This window comes from Chanodichthys erythropterus, chromosome 23, assembly GCF_024489055.1.
Source record: "Chanodichthys erythropterus isolate Z2021 chromosome 23, ASM2448905v1, whole genome shotgun sequence".
NCBI classification, from domain to species: domain Eukaryota; kingdom Metazoa; phylum Chordata; class Actinopteri; order Cypriniformes; family Xenocyprididae; genus Chanodichthys; species Chanodichthys erythropterus.
This window is the reverse complement of record NC_090243.1, coordinates 18,661,778-18,684,271: the sequence shown is the minus strand read 5'-3', so window position 1 is coordinate 18,684,271 and position 22,494 is coordinate 18,661,778. Positions and strand designations below refer to the sequence as shown.

At 39.1% G+C, this 22,494-nt stretch overlaps 1 protein-coding gene, 2 pseudogenes and 1 gene segment (V, D, J or C); all 4 read right to left on the bottom strand.

Annotated features, from left to right (window-relative positions):
• Nucleotides 1-4,182: 4,182 nt before the first annotated feature.
• On the bottom strand, nucleotides 4,183-7,343 carry LOC137013473 (immunoglobulin kappa variable 4-1-like; annotated as a pseudogene).
• Nucleotides 7,344-7,574: 231 nt separating this feature from the next.
• LOC137013474 (immunoglobulin kappa variable 4-1-like) lies at nucleotides 7,575-8,611 on the bottom strand (annotated as a pseudogene).
• A 2,152-nt stretch (nucleotides 8,612-10,763) lies between these two features.
• LOC137013475 (Ig kappa chain V region 3547-like) lies at nucleotides 10,764-11,434 on the bottom strand. The segment is given in 2 exon segments: nucleotides 10,764-11,256; nucleotides 11,365-11,434. Coding segments are annotated over 2 exon segments (372 nt in total).
• A 4,314-nt stretch (nucleotides 11,435-15,748) lies between these two features.
• Nucleotides 15,749-20,423, bottom strand: LOC137013472 (uncharacterized). Its single transcript, XM_067377253.1, has 3 exons — nucleotides 18,105-20,423; nucleotides 17,886-18,015; nucleotides 15,749-16,548 (listed from the first exon to the last, which is right to left on the bottom strand). Exons 1-3 carry the CDS (start codon nucleotides 18,151-18,153, stop codon nucleotides 16,092-16,094), a joined length of 636 nt encoding a protein of 211 aa, XP_067233354.1. The 5' UTR covers nucleotides 18,154-20,423; the 3' UTR covers nucleotides 15,749-16,091.
• Nucleotides 20,424-22,494: the final 2,071 nt, after the last annotated feature.

The window sequence follows — 22,494 nt, the reverse complement described above, 5'->3', positions numbered from 1 at the left end:
ATTTGATCTGAATCACTGAGCTCATTTAGAGCCCAATCTCTGAGTTAGATTTACATTATTGATTACAGCAGCACTGTGATTCTACAGCACAAGATCAGCTTTTACAATACAAATATTTTCTGAGTTCTGATTTAAAAAAAAAAAAAGCAGAGCTCATTTAAACAAACAAACATCAAGAATCATCCTGTGAATCTCAACAGTGGTGGCCATCATAAAGCATGTTGCAGTGCATTCTGGGAGCCACCAATCAAAATTCATCCATGGCTCCCATCATGCATTGCTGTATGAATAAATTATGAGCTAAATTGTCTTAGTAATTTCATTTATTCTCACTATTAAAATTTTGCTGTTTTTCTGTGACTTTTTAGTAGCTTGTTTTCTAATGTTCAGAGTTGATCTGTTGATCAGAATATGTTGCTTGTCACCGTTGTTGAGATTCACAGGCTGATACTTGATGTCTGTGTGTGCCTAAGAGAATTTTTTTTTTTGTGATAAGGACAACTTTTTAAAAAAAAAAAATTCTGTATCGTATAAGCTGATCTTCTGTAGAATCACAGTGCTGCTGTAATCAATAATGTAAAACTAACTCAGAGATTGGGCTCTAAATGAGTTCAGTGATTCAGATCAAATAATGATTTTGAAAAAACATAACCAACAACATCTGATCATCTTTTAACTTTGCTTGTCTGGTTGGTTTTAATGCAGTTAAAAACTGCCCAAACAAAATCTAATACTAAAAAGGCAAGGGTCAAGAGCTCAACTAAAACAAACCCTGACCTCGATGATGGTAACTTAAAAATTGTGATTTTCTCCTTTGGTGATTCTGCTTTTTATCATCAGGTGTCTTCAATAATGCTCAATCATCACTCAATTTATCACTTAATTATCTCATTAATGCTTCAGTGGGTGGAATAAAAATATGGCAGGACTTTTACTTTCTGACCCCTGGAATCTCCACCTCTGTTTGTACGACGCTTTCACTAGAATGAAGCACTGTGGTACACTTTCGGTGGAGGAACTAAACTGACCATCAGTAAGTCTCTAAAATTCTCTAAAAATGTTTATATATAATTGTTTTGTTTTTAGATTATTCAAACAAGCATTTTGCAAAAAGGTTTTAAATATTATAAAATAGTTTAAATAAAAAAAAATATGAACTGCAATATTTCATGGTGAATTTAATTGTTTCATAACTTCTTTAAATTTGTCTGCTATTTTACAAATACATGTTTATATTCAGTGATATTTCATGATATTTATCTTTTTTCATTGCAAGGTATATTTTGTTGCTTTTATATATTTATTTCTTTTTACAAGAGTAATTTCAGATATTATAATAACTAACATTCATTGTTTTTTAATATATTGATTGCAATATTTTCTGAAATTTTCAATTATTTCTTAAAATATATTATTGTGTCCATAATTTTTGGTAAATTTAATAATTCAGAAATTTTCTAATGCATGAAACAAAAGTTTGATGATACGAACAAAATAATGCTAATTTTGTAGACGTCATCAGCAGACAGTGAAAAAGATCTGAAAAAATACATCATTTGAGCTTACATTTGCTGATAACTATGATTATGATTAACATTAAAAATGAAATGATAATTTAAATCTGTTTTCTACATATAAATCATCAGTTTGTGGACAATGTTTTTAAAATCAGTTTGAGATTAAACTGAACCTTATTCAGAAAAGATGAAATGACTGTAATATTTGCTGTATATCATGTCTGCTTCAGAGAACTGATTTATATTTATTCATATATCTTATACTTCATATATTTAGTAGCAGTGAATATTTTATTTTTACTGAGAATATTGAAATTTAAATGCAGGATCATTACTATGTGGTTTATGAAAGAAAGCAGTGATGTGGAATTTCTGTAAAGATGAAATGATTGTGATTTTTCCTCCATTACTGTGTGTGACATCTGACTAATGGATGATCTAAAGACGTTGGTGTTGTTTGTGTGTGTTTGTGCAGCTGGTCCCGCAGTGAAGCCCTCCGTGTCTCTGCTGCCGCCCTCTTCTCTGCAGATCTCTGGAGACTCAGCCGCACTGCTCTGCCTGCTCAGCTCTTACTCTCCACAGGGGGCGACGGTGAGCTGGACGCTGGACGGGTCAGAGGTCACCGAGGGGGTTCAGACCAGCGCAGAGAGCGAGCGGGACGGACGCTACAGCCGCAGCAGCGTCCTGAGCCTCAGCAAAGCACGCTGGGAAGGCGCGGATCGCTTCGTCTGCAGAGTAAGACATGCAGAGGTGGAAAGTCCAGGGGTCAGAAAGTAAAAGTCCTGCCATATTTTTATTCCACCCACTGAAGCATTAATGAGATAATTAAGTGATTAATTGAGTGATGATTGAGCATTATTGAAGACACCTGATGATAACAAGCAGAATCACCAAAGGAGAAAATCACAATTTTTAAGACACCATCACAGAGGTCAGGGTTTGCTTTAGTTGGGCTCTTGACCCTTCACTCTTTAATATTAGAATTTGTTTGGCTGCTGTAACTGAGTTATAACAGCCAGACAAGCAAAGAGAAAAGATGATCAGGTGGTGTTGGTTATGTTTTCACATACTCATTATTTGATCTGAATCACTGAACTCATTTAGAGCCCAATCTCTGTGTTAGATTTACATTATTGAGTAGCCTACAGCAGAAGATCAGCTTTATCAATATAATCTGAAGGATATCTTAAAAGTTGTTCTGATCAAAAAAAAAAAAAAAATCCTTCTTTTAGGCACACACAGACATCAAGAATCAGTGTATGAATCTCAACAACGGTGACAAGCAACATATTCTGATCAACAGATCAACTCTGAACATTAGAAAACAAGCTACTAAAAAGTCACATAAACAGAACAAAATAAAATATGAGAATAAAGAAAATTACTAAGACAATTTAGCTCATAATTTATTCATGCAGCAATGCATGATGGGAGCCATGGATGAATTTTGATTGGTGGCTCCCAGAATGCATTGCAACATGCTTTATTATCCTCACCACTGTTGAGATTCACAGGATGATTCTTGATCTATGTGTGTCTAAATAAGCCTTTTTTCTTTGGAACAAATTTTGATAAACCTTTGGATTATTTTGAAAAAACTGGATCTTCTGCTGTAGAATCTCAGTGCTGCTGTAATCAATAATGTAAATCTAACACAGAGATTGGGCTCTAAATGAGTTCAGTGATTCAAGTCAAATAATGATTATGTGGAAACATAACCAACACCACCTGATCATCTTTTAACTTTGCTCATCTGGTTGGTTTTAATGCAGTTACAACAGCTCAAACAAACTCTAATATTAAAAATTCAAGGGTCAAGAGCTCAACTAAAACAAACCCTGACCTCGATGATGGTAACTTAAAAACTGTGATTTTCTCCTTTATTGAATGTCTTCAATAATGGTCAATCATCACTCAATTAATCACTTAATTATCTCATTAATGCTTCAGTGGGTGGAATAAAAATATGGCAAGACTTTTACTTTCTGACCCCTGGACTTTCCACCTCTGAAGACATGACGGAGCTGATCACGAGGCCTCGTTCCTCAAGAGCTCCCAGTGCTGATGTTTCTCCGGTCCAGACGAGCCGTATCTGAGCGTCCGGCAGGATTCGCAGCAGTCACGTGATTTACAGCTCAATACTGAAGCAGTCTTTCAATGTGCTGCCATTGCTGTTCATTCAATAAAGCTTCTGAACGCGTTACATTTGTGTCCGACTGCATCATTGATCAGTGTGTCGTTCATTCAAAGTCCTGCACTAAAGTTTCAGCTGCTTTTGATTGATTGTAATAGTTGAGAACAGCTGCATTTAGCAGGAAATGTCAAATGAAGCTCTTGGGGTTTGAACATGGTCACTGGAGACGGAGCTGCTCTATTCTGAGAGGATCACAATCACTAAACCTGCCAATGCAAATGTGATTTTCACCTCAAACTCACAGTTTCACTCTTTGATTGGTTCAACGCTCTCAACTGGAACACTTTCACTTCTGCTCATGAGAAATGAGTTATGAGTAATACATTTAGAAACAGCTTTAGATGAAGGAGCTGCTTGAAAAACATCTGCATGTTACTGATACACCATGACTTTAGTGTAGTTTAATGTACAAAAACAAAACAACAACATATGAATCTACATATCAATTTACACACTCTGTTTTCTCTGAATCTGAGCATATTTAAGTCAAACCCGTCTGTCACAGGACAGATCAGTCTAATAGAGCTGATTTCAGTCATAAGTAAGTTTTGAGCACATGTGTAGTTCCTGTGTTTGTCCTCTGTGTGTCAGTAGTGTGTGAAAGTGTGTGAAAGTGTGTGAGCAGCTGCAGTATCAGTTCAGTCACTGTGACTCTGACTGACGGAGGTTTTTGTACGACTCTTTATCACTGTGTGAACACCCATTTACTGTTTGGATAGTGTAAACTCTGACAGTAATAATGTCCAGCATCTTCAGTCTGGACTCCACTGATGGTCAGAGTGAAATCACTGTTAGATCCACTGCCACTGAATCTAGATGGAGTTCCTGACTGGAGGGTGCTTGCTAAATAAACCAGTTTAGGAGTTTAGGAGCTTCTCCAGATTTCTGTAAGTACCAGGCTAAATAATGTCCATAAGAACTATGATAATACACATTACTGCTGGTTTTACAGTTGATGTTCACAGTTTGTCCTGGTTGAGCTGCTGTCATTGAGGGACTCTGAGTGACGGTGATCTGTCCTCTACACTCTGAAACACACAACAAGAAGAAAATCAACTCAAAACTTTGACAATATACTTGAAGAAATGAATTGATATCAAACTTGTGCTCCACAAACCTTGAGCAAACGCTGTGAGAGTCCAGATGAAGATGATGATGAAGGTCATGTTGATGAAGATTGTTGTGTGTGTCAGTGATGAAGTGTTAAACTCACAGCACTATAAACACTCTCAGAGCACTGAAGCATCTGATCAATATGCAAATGAACTCATTCTGTATTTAAATGAGGCTCTAAATGTAGCATTCAATTTAGGACCAATTTAAATTGGGATAAGATGAAATGTTTTAAAACTATATTATCATTATCTAAGCTTCATCAGCTCGACTGTAATTCGGCTGCAGGTACGAGACCACAGGTGATCACAGCTGTACTGATGACAGAAACCCTTCAACAGTTTTATTCATGTTATCTTGCACTACATCACTGCGCCACTAGAGGGTGGTGTGAACAGACAGACACACTGATGAACAGGACAGAGATTAACAAGTACAGTTAATACAGTGATGAATTATTCAGTCGGGCTCCTGTGTGTGTAACTGTAACGGCTGCAAAAGTCACAAACAGTACTTTAGTTCTGACCTAAAGTCATTGTTTGAGCCAAAGGGTACAAGCCCTGCAAAGTTTACTTAACAGGGTATATGGCCAACATAAGACAAACACTTGGTCTTTGGATAGCTTTAATGCACATGTACACTCTCTAGCATAATAAGGTAACATAATAGGTTTAGCATGTAGCTTGAATTGTCTTTGGGATCCTTTAAGCTCAGAAACATCAATCCAGAAACACTTTCTATAGCTGTGAGAAACAAACGTGTATAAAACACATCAGGGGTTGAATACAGGTCGAGTTTATTCTGTAGAAAGAACATCATCAGACCTTCTCTGAGACTTTCTGAACTGTGTCATGTCAGATAACGTGATCACAACATTGAACCAAAACACACACATATTCCCTTACATGCAGGGGGCGCAGGTGAGCTGGACGCTGGAGGGGTCAAAGGTCACAGAGAAGGTTCAGATCAGTGCAGAGTTTGATGTACAAAAACAAAACTATCTACTGTTTGGGACCATTATTGTTTGTTTGATCTGATATCAGTTTACTCTCTCAGTTTCTCTGATTCTAGTTGAGTCAAACACTACTGTCAGGATTTACTAAAGACACGCAGTGAAAAATTTGAGCTGAAAAGCGTGAGCAGTTATTTCTGCACCTGACATTATTGCACATGCATTTGTAGGAGTTTCCCTTTCAGACACAAAATTTATGGAAGGAGAATATTTAAATGAATCACGCAAGGTGATTTACTAAGGTTTGTGCTAGTCAACTTACTGGTATTTGCACCATTGTGCACAAAGTTTCAGTTGAGGAGAAACTGAGGAAAGGATGGTCAGTTTCATCAGAAGGGTGTGTGAGTGTGAAACACAGTATTCCAGTCTTGTGATTATTGTGGACTATAACTGCACTACTGCTTTATACTGCATATATGTGCTTAGATTAGTTATTTGTTTGGTGATTTGGTAAAGCTCTTTCTCCGATCAGTGGAGCTCTCTCAGTGAACTCGAACAAGCTCCTACAGCTAACAGGCAACGCTCTCGTAACTTTGGCTAACGTTCTGGCAATGTTCTCTCAAAGTTACGAACAAACGTTCTTCCAGTAACATTAATAGAGTGTTTGTTCAACGTTATCTGGTTTTTAATAATGTTCTCATAATGTTGGAGGAAAACGTTCTCAGAACAAAAATGTGTTAGCTGGTGAAGTATATTACATATAGATATCACAAGGTGAAAATAAAATATGGTGGCAGAATTGTGTTAAATGAAGGTTTCTTCATCTTAAATACACTTTAAACGTGATTATTGTATCATATTTTAGGAACAGTTTAACATCTCAAGTATCAGTTACTCAATTATATTTCCTTTTAGGTTATTTCATAATCAATCAGCAAATTTACCAGAATGTGAACCATATTCTGAACATTTTCTCTTTTCATATATATAGGAGTTTGTGATCATTAATGTGTTTATGGAATAATGATGTGATTTTCTTCGTCATGTTGTTTCTCTCGCTGTTGGAGAATTTCTCCCAGTTTTCTCTCGAATCCTAAAGGAAAGCCGCTGGTCAGTGTGATTTCTCTGTGAGCGTCAGCGCAGAGATCTCCTCTCTGAACACAGCGACACTGGTGTGTGTGGCCAACAAGGGCTTCCCGTCAGACTGGAGCCTGAGCTGAAGGTGGACGGGAGCAGCAGGTCTCAGGAGAGCAGCGCTGGGCTCCTGGAGAAGGACGGTCTGTACAGCTGGAGCAGCAGCAGGAGTGGATGGAGACACTGTGAGGACACACGGAGCGGCCGGCCTGTGTGAGGAGACGGCAGTGTTCAGAGGAGATCTGCTGCTCTTCTCACTCATGGAGACCAACAGTGTGTTTCTCTGCAGCACATGAGGGACTCATTCATTCTCCATCAGCTTCAGTTGCTTCATCTGCATCTGCTTTCTGCCTTTCACACAAGACTATGTGTGTGACTTTATTAAACTTCAGTCATTATATAAAATATAATTGTGTCTTTAAGCTCTTTTTTGTGTCATTTTTGTTTCAGGTCTTTCATTGGATCAGGGCTTTAGCTCATATTTCATAAATAAACTTCACTCAATGGAGCATGAAAACACCTGCAGATACATGATGAAACGAGAACATGCGGCCAAATCATGATCCTCACAGATACAGTGTTATTTACATTTAATAAGATAAAGAGAGTTATAGTTACCATGTGAAAAACTTAATGAATATTTTATATTTCATTTATTATTTATGAAAATCTTCACTGTTGAGTGTGTGTGAAAGTGTGTGAAAGTGTGTGAGCAGCTGCAGTATCAGTTCAGTCACTGTGACTCTGACTGACGGAGGTTTTTGTACGACTCTTTATCACTGTGTGAACACACCACCACTGTGATAACTCTGACAGTAATAATGTCCAGCATCTTCAGTCTGGACTCCACTGATGGTCAGAGTGAAATCACTGTTAGATCCACTGCCACTGAATCTAGATGGAGTTCCTGACTGTAGTATTTTACATAACGAATCAGGAGTTTAGGAGCTTCTCCAGGTTTCTGTAAGTACCAGAATATAGAATCATCTCCATCACTATTCCTGTACACATTACTGCTGGTTTTACAGTTGATGTTCACAGTTTGTCCTGGTTGAGCTGCTGTCATTGAGGGACTCTGAGTGACGGTGATCTGTCCTCTACACTCTGAAACACACAACAAGAAGAAAATCAACTCAAAACTTTGACAATATACTTGAAGAAATGAATTGATATCAAACTTGTGCTCCACAAACCTTGAGCAAACGCTGTGAGAGTCCAGATGAAGATGATGATGAAGGTCATGTTGATGAAGATTGTTGTGTGTGTCAGTGATGAAGTGTTAAACTCACAGCACTATAAACACTCGGAGCGCTGAAGCATGAGCCGATGCAAAGTGACTCTCTGAGCAAAAACCCTGCTGGAGTAAAACACACGTGAAAATGAGCACATGCAGATGAAACTGATCAGTTTTGAGGCTTTAAATGTGTTTTATTCTCATGATCCAACAGACGAGTGTTTTCATAAATCATTTCTATTTCATTCAGTCTCTGGTTCAGACTACAGGTTTCTGATGAATCAAATGACAGAGTTGAATCTCTAAAAGAATCAAGTATTTCACTGTGAACTCCGTGAGAGGTCAAAGGTCATTCCAGAGGTCAAAGGTCATCAAAACTTATTAAAAAGCTTTGAGAAATACATGATCATTTAGAAACTCACAGTTCAGATGTGTGATGATCAGTACTGAGTCTTTCTGATTATATTATTTATTCAGATTTAATAGTTTTCATGCATCAAGAGACATTTAGAGATGAAGCTGTTTCTGTGAAAGTCACTTCAGTCCAATAATCATTATTTAATGTTGAGAAGAGCTGCTGTTGAGTCTCATATCAGTGTGTGTGAGTGTCGTTCGTCTCTTTCTCTGCTGGAGTTTGTGTTCATTTGAGTGTGACGGAGGTTTTTGTACGACGCTTTCACTAGAATGAAGCACTGTGGTACACTTTCGGTGGAGGAACTAAACTGACCATCAGTAAGTCTCTAAAATTCTCTAAAAATGTTTATATATAATTGTTTTGTTTTTAGATTATTCAAGCAAGCAGTTTGCAACAATGTTTTAAAAATTATAAAATAGTTTAAATAAAAAATATTAACTGTAATATTTCATGGCGAATTTGTTTCATAATAATCTATCTACTATTTAAGAAATACATATTCATATTCAGTGATATTGAATATGATATATTTTATGTTGCTTTTATATATTTATTTATTTTTACATGTGTATTTCAGATATTATAATAACTAACATTGTTTGTTTTTTAATATATTGATTGCAATATTTTCTTATCTTTTCAATTATTTCTTAAAATACATAATTGTGTCCATAATTTTTGGTAAATTTAATAATTCAGAAATTTTGTAATGCATGAAACAAAAGTTTGATGATACGGACAAAATAATTATAATTTTGTAGACGTCATCATCAGACAAAGAAACAGATCTGAAAAAACCATAACTTGAGCTTACATTTAATGATAATTATGGTTAACATTAATAATGATCATTTAAATTTGTTTTCTACATATAAATCATCAGTTTGTGGACAATGTTTTTAAAATGAGTTTGAGATTAAACTGAACCTTATTCAGAAAAGATGAAATGACTGTAATATTTGCTGTATATCATGTCTGCTTCAGAGAACTGATTTATATTTATTCATATATCTTATACTTCATATATTTAGTAGCAGTGAATATTTTATTTGAACTGAGAATATTGAAATGTAAATGCAGGATCATTACTATGTGGTTTATGAAAGAAAGCAGTGATGTGGAATTTCTGTAAAAATGAAATGATTGTGATTTTTCCTCCATTACTGTGTGTGACATCTGACTAATTGATCATCTAAAGACGTTGGTGTTGTTTGTTTGTGTTTGTGTGTGTTTGTGCAGCTGGTCCCGCAGTGAAGCCCTCCGTGTCTCTGCTGCCGCCCTCTTCTCTGCAGATCTCTGGAGACTCAGCCGCACTGCTCTGCCTGCTCAGCTCTTACTCTCCACAGGGGGCGACGGTGAGCTGGACGCTGGACGGGTCAGAGGTCAGCGAGGGGGTTCAGACCAGCACAGAGAGCGAGCGGGACGGACGCTACAGCCGCAGCAGCGTCCTGAGCCTCAGCAAAGCACGCTGGGAAGGCGCGGATCGCTTCGTCTGCAGAGTAAGACATGACGGAGCTGATCACGAGGCCTCGTTCCTCAAGAGCTCCCAGTGCTGATGTTTCTCCGGTCCAGACGAGCCGTATCCGAGCGTCCGGCAGGATTCACAGCAGTCACGTGATTTACAGCTCAATACTGAAGCAGTCTTTCAATGTGCTGCCATTGCTGTTCATTCAATAAAGCTTCTGAACGCGTTACATTTGTGTCCGACTGCATCATTGATCAGTGTGTCGTTCATTCAAAGTCCTGCACTAAAGTTTCAGCTGCTTTTGATTGATTGTAATAGTTGAGAACAGCTGCATTTAGCAGGAAATGTCAAATGAAGCTCTTGGGGTTTGAACATGGTCACTGGAGACGGAGCTGCTCTATTCTGAGAGGATCACAATCACTAAACCTGCCAATGCAAATGTGATTTTCACCTCAAACTCACAGTTTCACTCTTTGATTGGTTCAACGCTCTCAACTGGAACACTTTCACTTCTGCTCATGAGAAATGAGTTATGAGTAATACATTTAGAAACAGCTTTAGATGAAGGAGCTGCTTGAAAAACATCTGCATGTTACTGATACACCATGACTTTAGTGTAGTTTAATGTACAAAAACAAAACAACATATGACGCCATTATTGTTAGTTTGATTTCATATTAATTTACACACTCTGTTTTCTCTGATTCTGAGCATATTTGAGTCAAACCCGTCTGTCACAGGACAGATCACAGTCTAATAGAGCTGATTTCAGTATGTCAGTTTTGAGCACATGTGTAGTTCCTGTGTTTGTCCTCTGTGTGTCAGTAGTGTGTGAAAGTGTGTGAGCAGCTGCAGTATCAGTTCAGTCACTGTGACTCTGACTGACGGAGGTTTTTGTACGACTCTTTATCACTGTGTGAACACATATTTACTGTTGATGTAGTGATAACTCTGACAGTAATAATGTCCAGCATCTTCAGTCTGGACTCCACTGATGGTCAGAGTGAAATCACTGTTAGATCCACTGCCACTGAATCTAGATGGAGTTCCTGACTGACGGCTGTTTGCATAAATCAGGAGTTTAGGAGCTTCTCCAGGTTTCTGTAAGTACCAGGCTAAAGCATAACAGCAGTCTGGATCACTGCTAGTTTTACAGGTCACAGTGACTGATTGTCCAGTTTGAGAGAGCAGCTCTGAGGGAGTTTGAGTCACTGTCACCTGACCAACAGATTCTGACAAGAGAGAAAGATTAGAAATCACAAACACTTTTACAACCATATATCTTCACAACACATAAAAATAACAAGTAAATAATGTCTGTAATCTTTACTGACACAAACCTCGACATAATACAGCCAGCGTCCAGATCAATATGGTGCTGAAAGTCATTTTTGTTGGTTGTAGGTTCAGTTCTAGTGAAAAACAGTTGTTGATCATGTTTGATGTTTGACAGAGTTATAAACACATGCAGAGCACTGAAGCGTGTGTCGCTCATGTAAAACACTCTCTCTATGCAAACGCTTCAGGAAGGACAGGTTTAAGATGGTTTAATGTGGTTTCATTCACAAAACATTTCAAAAGTTTATGTTAATATAATCCTTTACTGATATAAAGCAACATCACATGAGCAAGATGTTGCTTCTGAATATCAGACCAACACCAAGATTGTGAATGTGATATTGCTTTTACTGTATGAAACCGTTTAATAAACAAGAAGCTATTATTGAGTAACTTACATTTTAGTAATTTACAATTCTGCAAGTTACTTTGTCTGTTTTTGTTCGGCTGAAATATTTCCAAATTAATCACAGTAGAATAAAGTGTCTCTGAACAACTCAGGCTGCATCTGAAATCACATGCTCTCTTGAGTAGGTACTTATTTTGAATTAGTAATTACTTAATGGCTGCTAAAAAAGTATGTTCAATACAGTATGAATGTGTAGAATGAATGTAATCATCACTGCCATTCACAAATCCTCTCCCATGTCCTCATGGGATAGTAAAGTGTCCATCATATGCACACTTCAGAATCTTGCCGGAAGTAGTAGGTCATCCAGGTACTTTTTTGCCTACAATTTTACGAGTACTGTGAATTCAGAAATATTTCTTTTGTCACATACTGTTTTTGGCCTACTATATAGTAGAGAAGTATGTGATTTCGGATGCAGCGACAGTAGTTCCTGAAAGAATCATTGTTTTGAATGAATGTTTCAGTGATTCACTCATGAATACAGTCCCTTGTTTCATTGCTGAATGAATCAGTGTTTTATTCAAATCAGTCCAGTTTTAGTGTCTTATCGCCATCTATTTACATAAAGATATAACTTGCGTAAAGAGTCGCTGCAAAATCACCTGCACTAATGCTGCACATCCAACTCGTTCTCGTAACCCCTAACCCCGCACCTAAACCTACCCATCCTGGAGTTTAGACAAATTGTGAATTCATATGAGCCAGCTCCTAAAATACGTATGAATTGGTCGTGAGCGTTGACACACCTGTCCTGTATCCATGATGGAGGATCTGTTTCTGTCACTCGACTCGACTTGAGCTCAAAGTACATCAGGACTTCTGCAGTGAATTAAAGCGAGATGGAGTGATGAAGGGATGCCAAAAGAATATTCTCACTGAAACAGTCATTTATAAATGCTGCTCTTGTGTTATGATTGACAGGGGTTGATGAACATTTTCAACTCAACTTCTGTTTACAGCTACATTTGTTAAATTTGTGATTCTGCTTTACAGTGATCTGAACTTTTCTAAAAGAATCTTTTCAGTTTGTAGTATTTTGAATGTCTGTGTTGTCAGGCTTTCTGATGAATCAAATGACAAAGTTGCATCACTTAGGGTGTTTTCACACCTATGGATCGCTTGTTTTGTTCCGAAACAGGGACTAAATTTGTTACAATGTTGCATTTTCTTCTTGGTTCGGTTCGCTTTCACATGGCAACATTTCAAAGCGTACCAAAATGCGTTCAGGCAAGTCACATGCGAGTACAACTGTCCTCTTATTGGTCAGAGTTTTCGCTGCGTCATCCATCAAAATAATGATTGACAAGCTAGCTCCATGAGCTTATTGTGGCTTTTTTGTAACTGTCGAGACACACACAAACACTTTATAAATGTAACCGTCTCTCCCGCAGTTAAATTATAAACTCCATTCATATTTGCTGCGGCAAATTCAAACCCGCGCTCTTTCTCTCTCTCTCTCCGTCTCTGGATTTCCCAGCACTGTCTAGTAGGCGACCTGTTGTCCGTGTGTCTGTCGAGAGAGACCATCTGAATTTTATAATGAAGCAGAGCAGGAATTGAGACTTTGTCGGGACAGCATTCTTGCACGGAGAAGTGTAATTACACAACAGAGGCGCTCGTTGGTTTTCAGATATGGTAAATAATGTGCTCACTCACAGAATCAGACATTACTGCTTTTTATATCATATTTTCTGTTATGAAAATGATATCATTTGGTTCGTTGGTCCGTTAACTGGGTCGGATTGCTTTCACATCTCAAGCGAACCGCTCCAGAGTTCGTTTGAAAGCGTACCGAGACCACCTCTTCAAGCAGGTCTCGGTACGCTTGTTTGGTCCGCTTTTGGTGCGCACCCGAGTGCGATTGCTGCTTTCACACCTGCCCAAACGAACCGCACCAAAAGGGCAAACGAACTCTGGTACGATTCAACCGAACTAAATGAGGCAGGTGTGAAAGCACCCTAAGAGAAACAAGTATGTCACTGTGAACTCCATGAGAGGCCAAAGTCATTACAGAAATCACCAGAATGTATTAAAATAGCAAAGCATTTCAGGCATTAATCAGTTTTGAGCACATGTGTAGTTCCTGTGTTTGTCCTCTGTGTGTCAGTAGTGTGTGAAAGTGTGTGAAAGTGTGTGAGCAGCTGCAGTATCAGTTCAGTCACTGTGACTCTGACTGACGGAGGTTTTTGTACGACTCTTTATCACTGTGTGAACACATCTTTACTGTTGATGTAGTGATAACTCTGACAGTAATAATGTCCAGCATCTTCAGTCTGGACTCCACTGATGGTCAGAGTGAAATCAGTTGAAATCAGTGAAAACAGCTCCTGACTGGAGGCTTTTGGTCAAATAAATCAGGAGTTTAGGAGCTTCTCCAGGTTTCTGTAAGTACCAGGACACACAGGCTGGGCTGCAGTGTGTAGCTCTACTGAGTTTACAGCTCATCTCAACATTTTCTCCTGGTTTAACAGTTTTCACTGCAGGAGTTCACTGTGATCTGAGCTCTACAGCCTGAAAAACAAACCATTTATCAGTCATTAAAATATATTATTTTTCACATTTTAAAATTGTTAAAATTATACAATTTAACTTGTTCCAAATACATGCTATTCACCTTGTAGTATAAAGCAGTATAAGAGTGTCCAGATGATGATGAAGGTCATGTTGATGAAGATTGTTGTGTGTGTCAGTGATGAAGTGTTAAACTCACAGCACTATAAACACTCTCAGAGCACTGAAGCATCTGATCAATATGCAAACACACTCCAGATCATTTACCTGAAGACAGTCACTCATTAACAGACACAAAATACAATTACTGAAGTGAACATCTAGTAAAAATCAGTCTTTTTCATATCATTCAATCTTAGACAAACTGTTAACAAAAATCATTCAGTTCATTTCTGAATCATCAAGACCAACTTCAGTATATTAATCTGAATATCTGCTGTGAGATATTTAGAAACCAAACTGGATGTTGGCAGTAAGTAAATCATCAGATATTAATATTAATGTTTTTAATACAACAGCTGACTGTTAAATACTTTGTAGCACTTTATAGAAAGGATGCCCTTTTTAGCATATTTTTAATATTATTTTGTGCAGTTAGTTCACATTGAATGATTGTAAAGATGTTTTATAGTCATTGGATCTTTGTTTTCCTCACAGATAATTCAATTATAAATGGTTAAACTCAATATTTCCAAACTCTTGACTGTATTTTCTCTGAATAAAGCATCTCTGAGGAGTGAAAAGGTTTATATTTGTGGAAATGAAGTTTAAAGTTCTAGTGGACGAGACACACAATGTTTCCTTCATGATTTCTTTGTCCATCTTAAATTGTAGTGAATTCCTGCAGTTCTTGTGTTTCTTCACATCTGATCTTTGACTCTTTTAACCAAAGCGAGTTTCAGTGAAGTTGATCATGAAAATGACCCTTCAAATCTATTACTGCAATATGACTTTCATCAAATTCTTCTCTAAAAACATTCAGATCAACTAATTGAAAGTTTAATGCTGATAAAGTGAATCAAGTACAAACATTATAGAGAAATAATAGTACTTCTGTTTCTAATTTGTTGTTTCGTTCAGACTCTTATTTGTCTTTTTCACTCTAAAAATGCTGCGTTTCTTTTAAGTTTCCATATAGACTGAAAGCTTGAGTTTTTGTGGCGATTCAAATTTCCATGATATTTTCATTTAAATTTATTTAAAGCTGCTGTTCGTATCTTATTTTCTTTAAAATTGATCCCAAATGAATTACTGAGCAAGTACATAACCAATCAGGGTTGAAAACTATTCTTACATTAGCTCGATTCACAACGGTAAGATTGTAATAATGTTTTGTGATTTGAGGTTCGGGTCAGTTTCTGTGGGAAATTGGAGTTTGCGTCATTACGTCACGTCTGTATTCATAAAGAAGGTCGGTAGTGCGATTTATTGTAAAACTATTTTTTCCTCAGCCGTTCAGAACAAAAGTGGCAAAAATGTTACGTACTTGTTTAGATGACATTTTCCGGTGAAACTTCTTATTTTGAACAAACTTCCAAGACGTGGAATCTGTAATTGTGAAGTAAGTGAAGATCCACACTGGTGCGGTGACTGACAGCCACACAAACACCTCAAAACATCAGATTCGTCCGCGCTGAGGAGCCGTGCCGACGCACAACCCATGTGAGGAAGATCATTCCACAAATAACTGCAGTTGCAGGTTTCAAACAGAGATGGAGACAAAGAGGCAAACTTACAGACTGCAGCTTTAATAATTAATCAGCGTATTTACCAGAATGTGAAATGAATTCTGAACATTTTCTCTTTTCATGTGTAGGAGTTTGTGAGCATTAATGTGTTAAAGGAATAATGATGGGATTTTCTTTGACTGTTTTCTTCATGTTGTTTCTCTCGCTGTTGGAGAATTTCTCCTAGTTTTCTCTTGAATCCTAATGGAAAGCCACTGGTAACTGATTTCTCTGTGCTTCTCTCAGGCGTCACTCCTCCTAAAGTGAGCGTCCTGCCGCCCTCCAGCGCAGAGATCTCCTCTCTGAACACAGCGACACTGGTGTGTGTGGCCAACAAGGGCTTCCCGTCAGACTGGAGCCTGAGCTGAAGGTGGACGGGAGCAGCAGGTCTCAGGAGAGCAGCGCTGGGCTCCTGGAGAAGGACGGTCTGTACAGCTGGAGCAGCAGCCTGACTCTCTCTGAGGAGGAGTGGATGAAGAGCGTCTCGGTGAGCTGTGAGGACACACGGAGCGGCCAGTCTGCGTCCACTGGAGACACTGTGAGGAGACAGCAGTGTTCAGAGTAGATCTGCTGACTATATGTGTGCTTTTACACTCTTGATTTTATTACAATTCAGTCAATAAAACATAATTGTAACATTATGTCCTTTTTTGTGTCATTTTTGTTTCGGCTCTTTCATTGTATCAGGGCTTTAGCTCATATTTTATAAATAAACTTCACTCAGTGGAGCATGAAAACACCTGCAGATACATGATGAAACGAGATCTGCTCAATTCTCAGAGGAACACAATCACAAATGTGACGCAAATGAGTTTAACTCCACTCAGTTTCACTGTTTGACTTGATATTCTGAGCCATATATATATGAAATACAATAAAATTATATGATGTCAAGAGGATTGGAGGCAATAATTAAATTAATAAGGAAAAAAAGGAGTTGATTTCCTGCCTTCAGAGACTGACTATAGCGTGAACCAATAACATTTCAGTGCGGCTGTGAAGGATCATTTCATTGGTTGATCTTCAGAACGAACATGCAGCCTCTTCATTGGGACAGAGCCATCAAATATGCTTGTTTCTTTCCTGAATGATTCAGTGTTTTGAACAAATTAGTTGATTAATGATTCATTGATTCATTCATAAAGTCAGTCTCTTGTCTCCATCTACTGGCGTAACGATGTAACTTGCAGAAAGGGTCTGTAAATCACCAGCACTAATGCTGCAGGTAAACACATCTGTCGTGTCCATGATGGAGGATCTGTTTCTGTCACAAGACTCGACTATGAACATCAGGACTTCTGAAATGAATTAAAATGGACATAAAGGTGGAGATGGAGTGATGGAGGGACGCAGGAAGAATATTCTCACTGGAGTGACGTAAGCTGCTGTTTATATATGCTGCTCTTGTGTTATGATTGACAGCTGAAGATGAATGAACATACATGCTTCTGTTTACAACTACATTTGCTGAAGTTTGTGATTGTGTTCAGTTTACAGTGATCTAAAGAAACCTTTCTGAGAGAATCTCTTTATGATTTAGTGTCTGTTGTTGAGTGTGTGTGAAAGTGTGTGAAAGTGTGTGAGCAGCTGCAGTATCAGTTCAGTCACTGTGACTCTGACTGACGGAGGTTTTTGTACGACTCTTTATCACTGTGTGAATGTAAGATCACCCTCACAATCACCATCTGAATCTGTTCTGCAGTGTAAACTCTGACAGTAATAATGTCCAGCATCTTCAGTCTGGACTCCACTGATGGTCAGAGTGAAATCACTGTTAGATCCACTGCCACTGAATCTAGATGGAGTTCCTGACTCAAGTTTTTTTACATAATAAATCAGGAGTTTAGGAGCTTCTCCAGGTTTCTGTAAGTACCAGGCTAAACAATCATTCCCACTCCATCTGTACACATCTCTGCTGGTTTTACAGTTGATGTTCACAGTTTGTCCTGGTTGAGCTGCTGTCATTGAGGGACTCTGAGTGACGGTGATCTGTCCTCTACACTCTGAAACACACAACAAGAAGAAAATCAACTCAAAACTTTGACAATATACTTGAAGAAATGAATTGATATCAAACTTGTGCTCCACAAACCTTGAGCAAACGCTGTGAGAGTCCAGATGAAGATGATGATGAAGGTCATGTTGATGAAGATTGTTGTGTGTGTCAGTGATGAAGTGTTAAACTCACAGCACTATAAACACTCTCAGAGCACTGAAGCATCTGATCAATATGCAAACACACTCCAGATCATTTACCTGAATGAAACTGTTAAAAAATGGCATCATTCAATTCTGAATACATTAGCTGCAGTATCAGTTCAGTCACTGTGACTCTGACTGACGGAGGTTTTTGTACGACTCTTTATCACTGTGTGAACACACCGTTACTGTTGATGTAGTGATAACTCTGACAGTAATAATGTCCAGCATCTTCAGTCTGGACTCCACTGATGGTCAGAGTGAAATCAGTCCCTCCAGATCTTCCATTCCCACTGAATCGACTGGAAATGGTACCATAGCGATAATTTATACCAGTAATGATGAGTTTAGGAGTTTCTGCTGATACCAAGCTAAATACCAGCTATATATCCCAGTATTAGTTTTACACTCTATTTTGGCGTTTTGTCCTTCAGAAACAGTCACAGCTTCAGGCTGAGTCACAGTGATTCCTCTGGATGGTGATTCTCTATTCGGCATCTGTCTTGTTTTATGTGTGGAGTTTTGTTTTTTCCCTTTCAAATGTCTGTGCAGGGATTGGCTGCTGTGAACAGATAGTCATTGGCTGAGCTTGCGGCTGCTCCGTTTAAAAGGGCGGCGCTCTCGGAAGATGGGGAGCTCATTCTGGCGTTGGCCTGCTGGCGTGAGGAGCTCCGGATTCCTTCTCCCGTCGGCAGATCGCGAACCACAGTTTCTGTTTTGTTTAAAGTGCTTCAATTACGTTTTGTTTATGCTTTAGGAGCGAAGGGGTGTCCTGCCATTTATTTTGACTTTCTTTGCGATTTGTTTATGTTAGGGAGTTAGGGAAGTTGATTGTATTTTTGTTTCTTTTGTTAGGGTAATTATTTATTTTATTTTTAAGCTGTTATGTTTATTGTTTTGGCCTTGGGGCACCCTGAAGCCATGGCTCCTTTTATTTGATTTCTTTGTGTTCCACCTTAATAAATTTTGTGTGGATCTTAGTTTGCTGTCTGTGGTGATCTGTCGGCTGGAGTCGGTTTCCCTGATATCCAACAACCTCACGCCAGCCCCTTCTTTTAATAGAACGGGGCGTAACAAATGGGGGCTCGTCCGCTCGTAAGGAATTGGGACGCGTTCGATGGTAACATGTTCGTCGTATGGTATGTATAATTTTTTTTTCTTCGTTTTGCTGGTGTTTGCGTTTGATTGGCAGTTTTTTCTTGAGTATCGGGGAAAAGGATATAGAATAATGGAATTTAGTATTGAGGCGTTTCGACAAAAGCCTTCGCATGAAGCATTAGAATTATGTCGTAAGGAGGATTTGTACTTGATTGCTGATTATTATGACATTTCTGTAGTAAAATCGGCTCGTAAGAAAGAAGTGCGGGACGTAATACAAGCTGCATTGATTCGACAGGGTGTGTTAACAGCAGTTCAAAACGTTGAAAGTGGGGAGACAGGGGAAAGTGCAAGCGATGAAGAGCAGGTTCCGAGTAGTGATCCGGTGTTTCGTTCATTGAGTGGGGTAGGCACGGAGGATTTGAAACTAGCTATCCAATTGAAACAACTCGATTTGGAAATTAAACGTCAAGAACATACTACCCAACTTTTACGCTTTAGACAATGTGAATTGGAGTCACATACTGGTCGCCGATTGCCCGGTGAGTCTAAAGCAGAAACTATACCTGGTCGAACCAGTCAGAGCTTGCAACATGTTTCTGATTCATCGTTGCCTATGCCTTCTGTAACCACTCCGGATTTTGACATTAGTAGACAGATCAACCTCGTCCCACCGTTTCGGGAGGCCGAGGTTGATTCATATTTTGGAGCGTTTGAACGCATTGCTGCTGCGTTGAGTTGGCCGAAGGAAGTTTGGCCTCTTTTGTTGCAATGTCGCTTAACTGGAAAAGCCCAGGAAGTTTGTTCCGCTTTGTCCCTTACTGATAGTCTCGATTATGAAAAAGTGAAGGCCGCTGTGTTAAGAGCCTATGAGGTTGTCCCCGAGGCTTATCGCCAAAGGTTCCGTTTGCATGTGAAAAATGTCAATCAAACGTTTGTTGAGTATGCGCGTAAGAAAAGCGTGCTCTTTGATAAGTGGTGTCAGGCCAGCAAAACGACGAATTTTGAGCAGCTTCGTGAACTTGTTTTGATTGAAGAATTTAAGAATTCGTTACCGGATAAAATTGTGGTGTGCCTGAATGAGCAAAAAGGTTTTGACTCTTGCTGAGGCTGCTGTGTGTGCTGAAGAATTTGTACTAACGCACAAAAATGTATTCGTGGCACCAGCTCGCCGAGAGTCATCAAACTTTGTGAGTTCTGAGAGAACTTCAAAATCATCTAAATTTTTGAAATCTTCGGTGCAATCTGATGTTCGTGAGTGTTTTTATTGTCACGAAGCTGGCCATTTAATTGCGGCGTGTCCCGTTTTGAAAAAGAAAAATAATCGAAGCCAGAAATAGATGCAGTTTTTGAACCTTTCATTCGGCAGGGAATGATTTCTTTAACTGATTTGGAAAACGATCGCGTGCCATCTACCATGTTGCGTGACACTGGTACCGCGCAGTCATTTATTTTAGGAAGTGCGTTGCCGTTCTCAGGGAAAACGTATTGTGGTTTTGATGTGCTAGTCCAAAGAATTGAAATGGGAGTAGAAAAGGTTCCTTTGCACAAAATATATATTCGATCTGAGTGGGTAACTGGTTTCGTAAAAGTGGCCGTTCGTTCACAATTACCTATAAATGGAGTAACTCTGATTATCGGAAATGACCTGGCAGGTGGGAAAGTTTTCCCTCTCCCTGAAGTCATCGAAAATCCACTTTACGAAGCTTCCGCTGTGTGTAAGGAAGAAGCAAATTTGTCGGTGTTTCCCGCTTGTGTCATTACTCGAGCTCAATCTCAAAAATTTCCGGCCGTGATTGATCTTTCTGATAGTTTTCTCGTTAATAAGAACGTGACTGAATCGGGTACGTTACAGTCAGATGTGTCCGCCAAGAAGCACCAACCTGAGATGCCCGCGTCTACGCCGCTGTCCGCAAGCAGTGGGGCTGAAGTTGATTGCGCTGATATGTTACTATCTGTAGATCGTACGTTATTGGCAGCAGAGCAAAGGCAAGACCAGTCGCTTGAATTCTGTCGAGAGTCTGCTGTAAATAAAAAAGAAATTATGAGCAAGCCAATTGGTTATTTCTTTGAGGATGGAGTGTTAATGCGGAAATGGACACCTTCAGTGTCGGATAATTCAGGTCGGGACACATTGTACCAGGTCGTTGTTCCCACATGCTTTCGAGAACAAGTGTTAAACGTGGCGCATGATAATGTGGCTGGCCATTTAGGTGTGGCTAAAACTCTTTATCGTGTTCTGCGTCATTTCTTTTGGCCTAAGATTAAATCGGATGTTACAAAATACTGCAGATCATGCCATGTTTGCCAAATGGTTGGGAAGCCCAACCAGGTTATTTCTCCAGCACCTCTCAAGCCGATTCCTGCTATCGGAGAACCATTTGAGCGCATCATATTAGATTGTGTGGGGCCTCTACCGAAAACGAAAGCAGGGCATACTTATTTGCTTACGCTTATGTGCACAGCAACTCGTTACCCCGAAGCAATTCCACTTCGTTCGTTGAGAGCTAAAGTAATTGTGAAAGCCCTCACTGTGTTTTTTCTCTACTTTTGGACTTCCAAGGGTCGTTCAGACAGATCAGGGAACGAATTTTATGTCCCGGTTGTTCAATCAAGTCCTGTCCCAGTTGCATGTTAAACATGTCGTTTCCAGTGCCTATCACCCTGAATCTCAGGGAGCACTGGAACGATTCCATCAAACATTGAAGACTATGTTACGAACTTACTGTGTTGATTCAGAAAAAGAGTGGGATGAAGGATTACCGTTGCTGCTGTTCGCTGTGCGTGAAAGTGTTCAGGATTCTCTGGGATTTAGCCCCGCGGAGTTAGTTTTTGGGCATGTGGTGCGCGGTCCACTTAAGCTGCTAAAAGAGAATTGGTTGTCTGAAGAAAAGCCCACTTGTAATCTTTTAGATTATGTTAGCTCGTTTAGAGAACGCTTACATAAAGCTCGAGATCTTGCTCAGTCAGCTCTATTAAACGCTCAGGTGAAGATGAAGGAGCGTTTTGATAAAAATGCAATTGCACATTCTTTTGTGAAGGGAGACAGAGTTTTAGTTTTACTACCACTCCCTGGCTCTGCTCTGCAAGCAAAATTTTCTGGACCCTATGTGGTGGAGTGAAAGCTCAGCGATACTGACTATATTATCTATACTCATGATCGACAGAGAAAGACCCGTGTGTGC

Coding starts and splice junctions, on each gene's coding strand:
- LOC137013472 (XM_067377253.1), bottom strand. CDS start 18,153: ATGACCTTCATCATCATCTTCATCTGGACTCTCACAGCGTTTGCTCAA. Junction 18,016..18,104: donor TCTCACAGCGTTTGCTCAAG/GTTTGTGGAGCA, acceptor TGTGTGTTTCAG/AGTGTAGAGGACAGATCACC. Junction 16,549..17,885: donor GGGAATGATTGTTTAGCCTG/GTACTTACAGAA, acceptor GTCTCCTCACAG/TGTCTCCAGTGGACGCAGAC.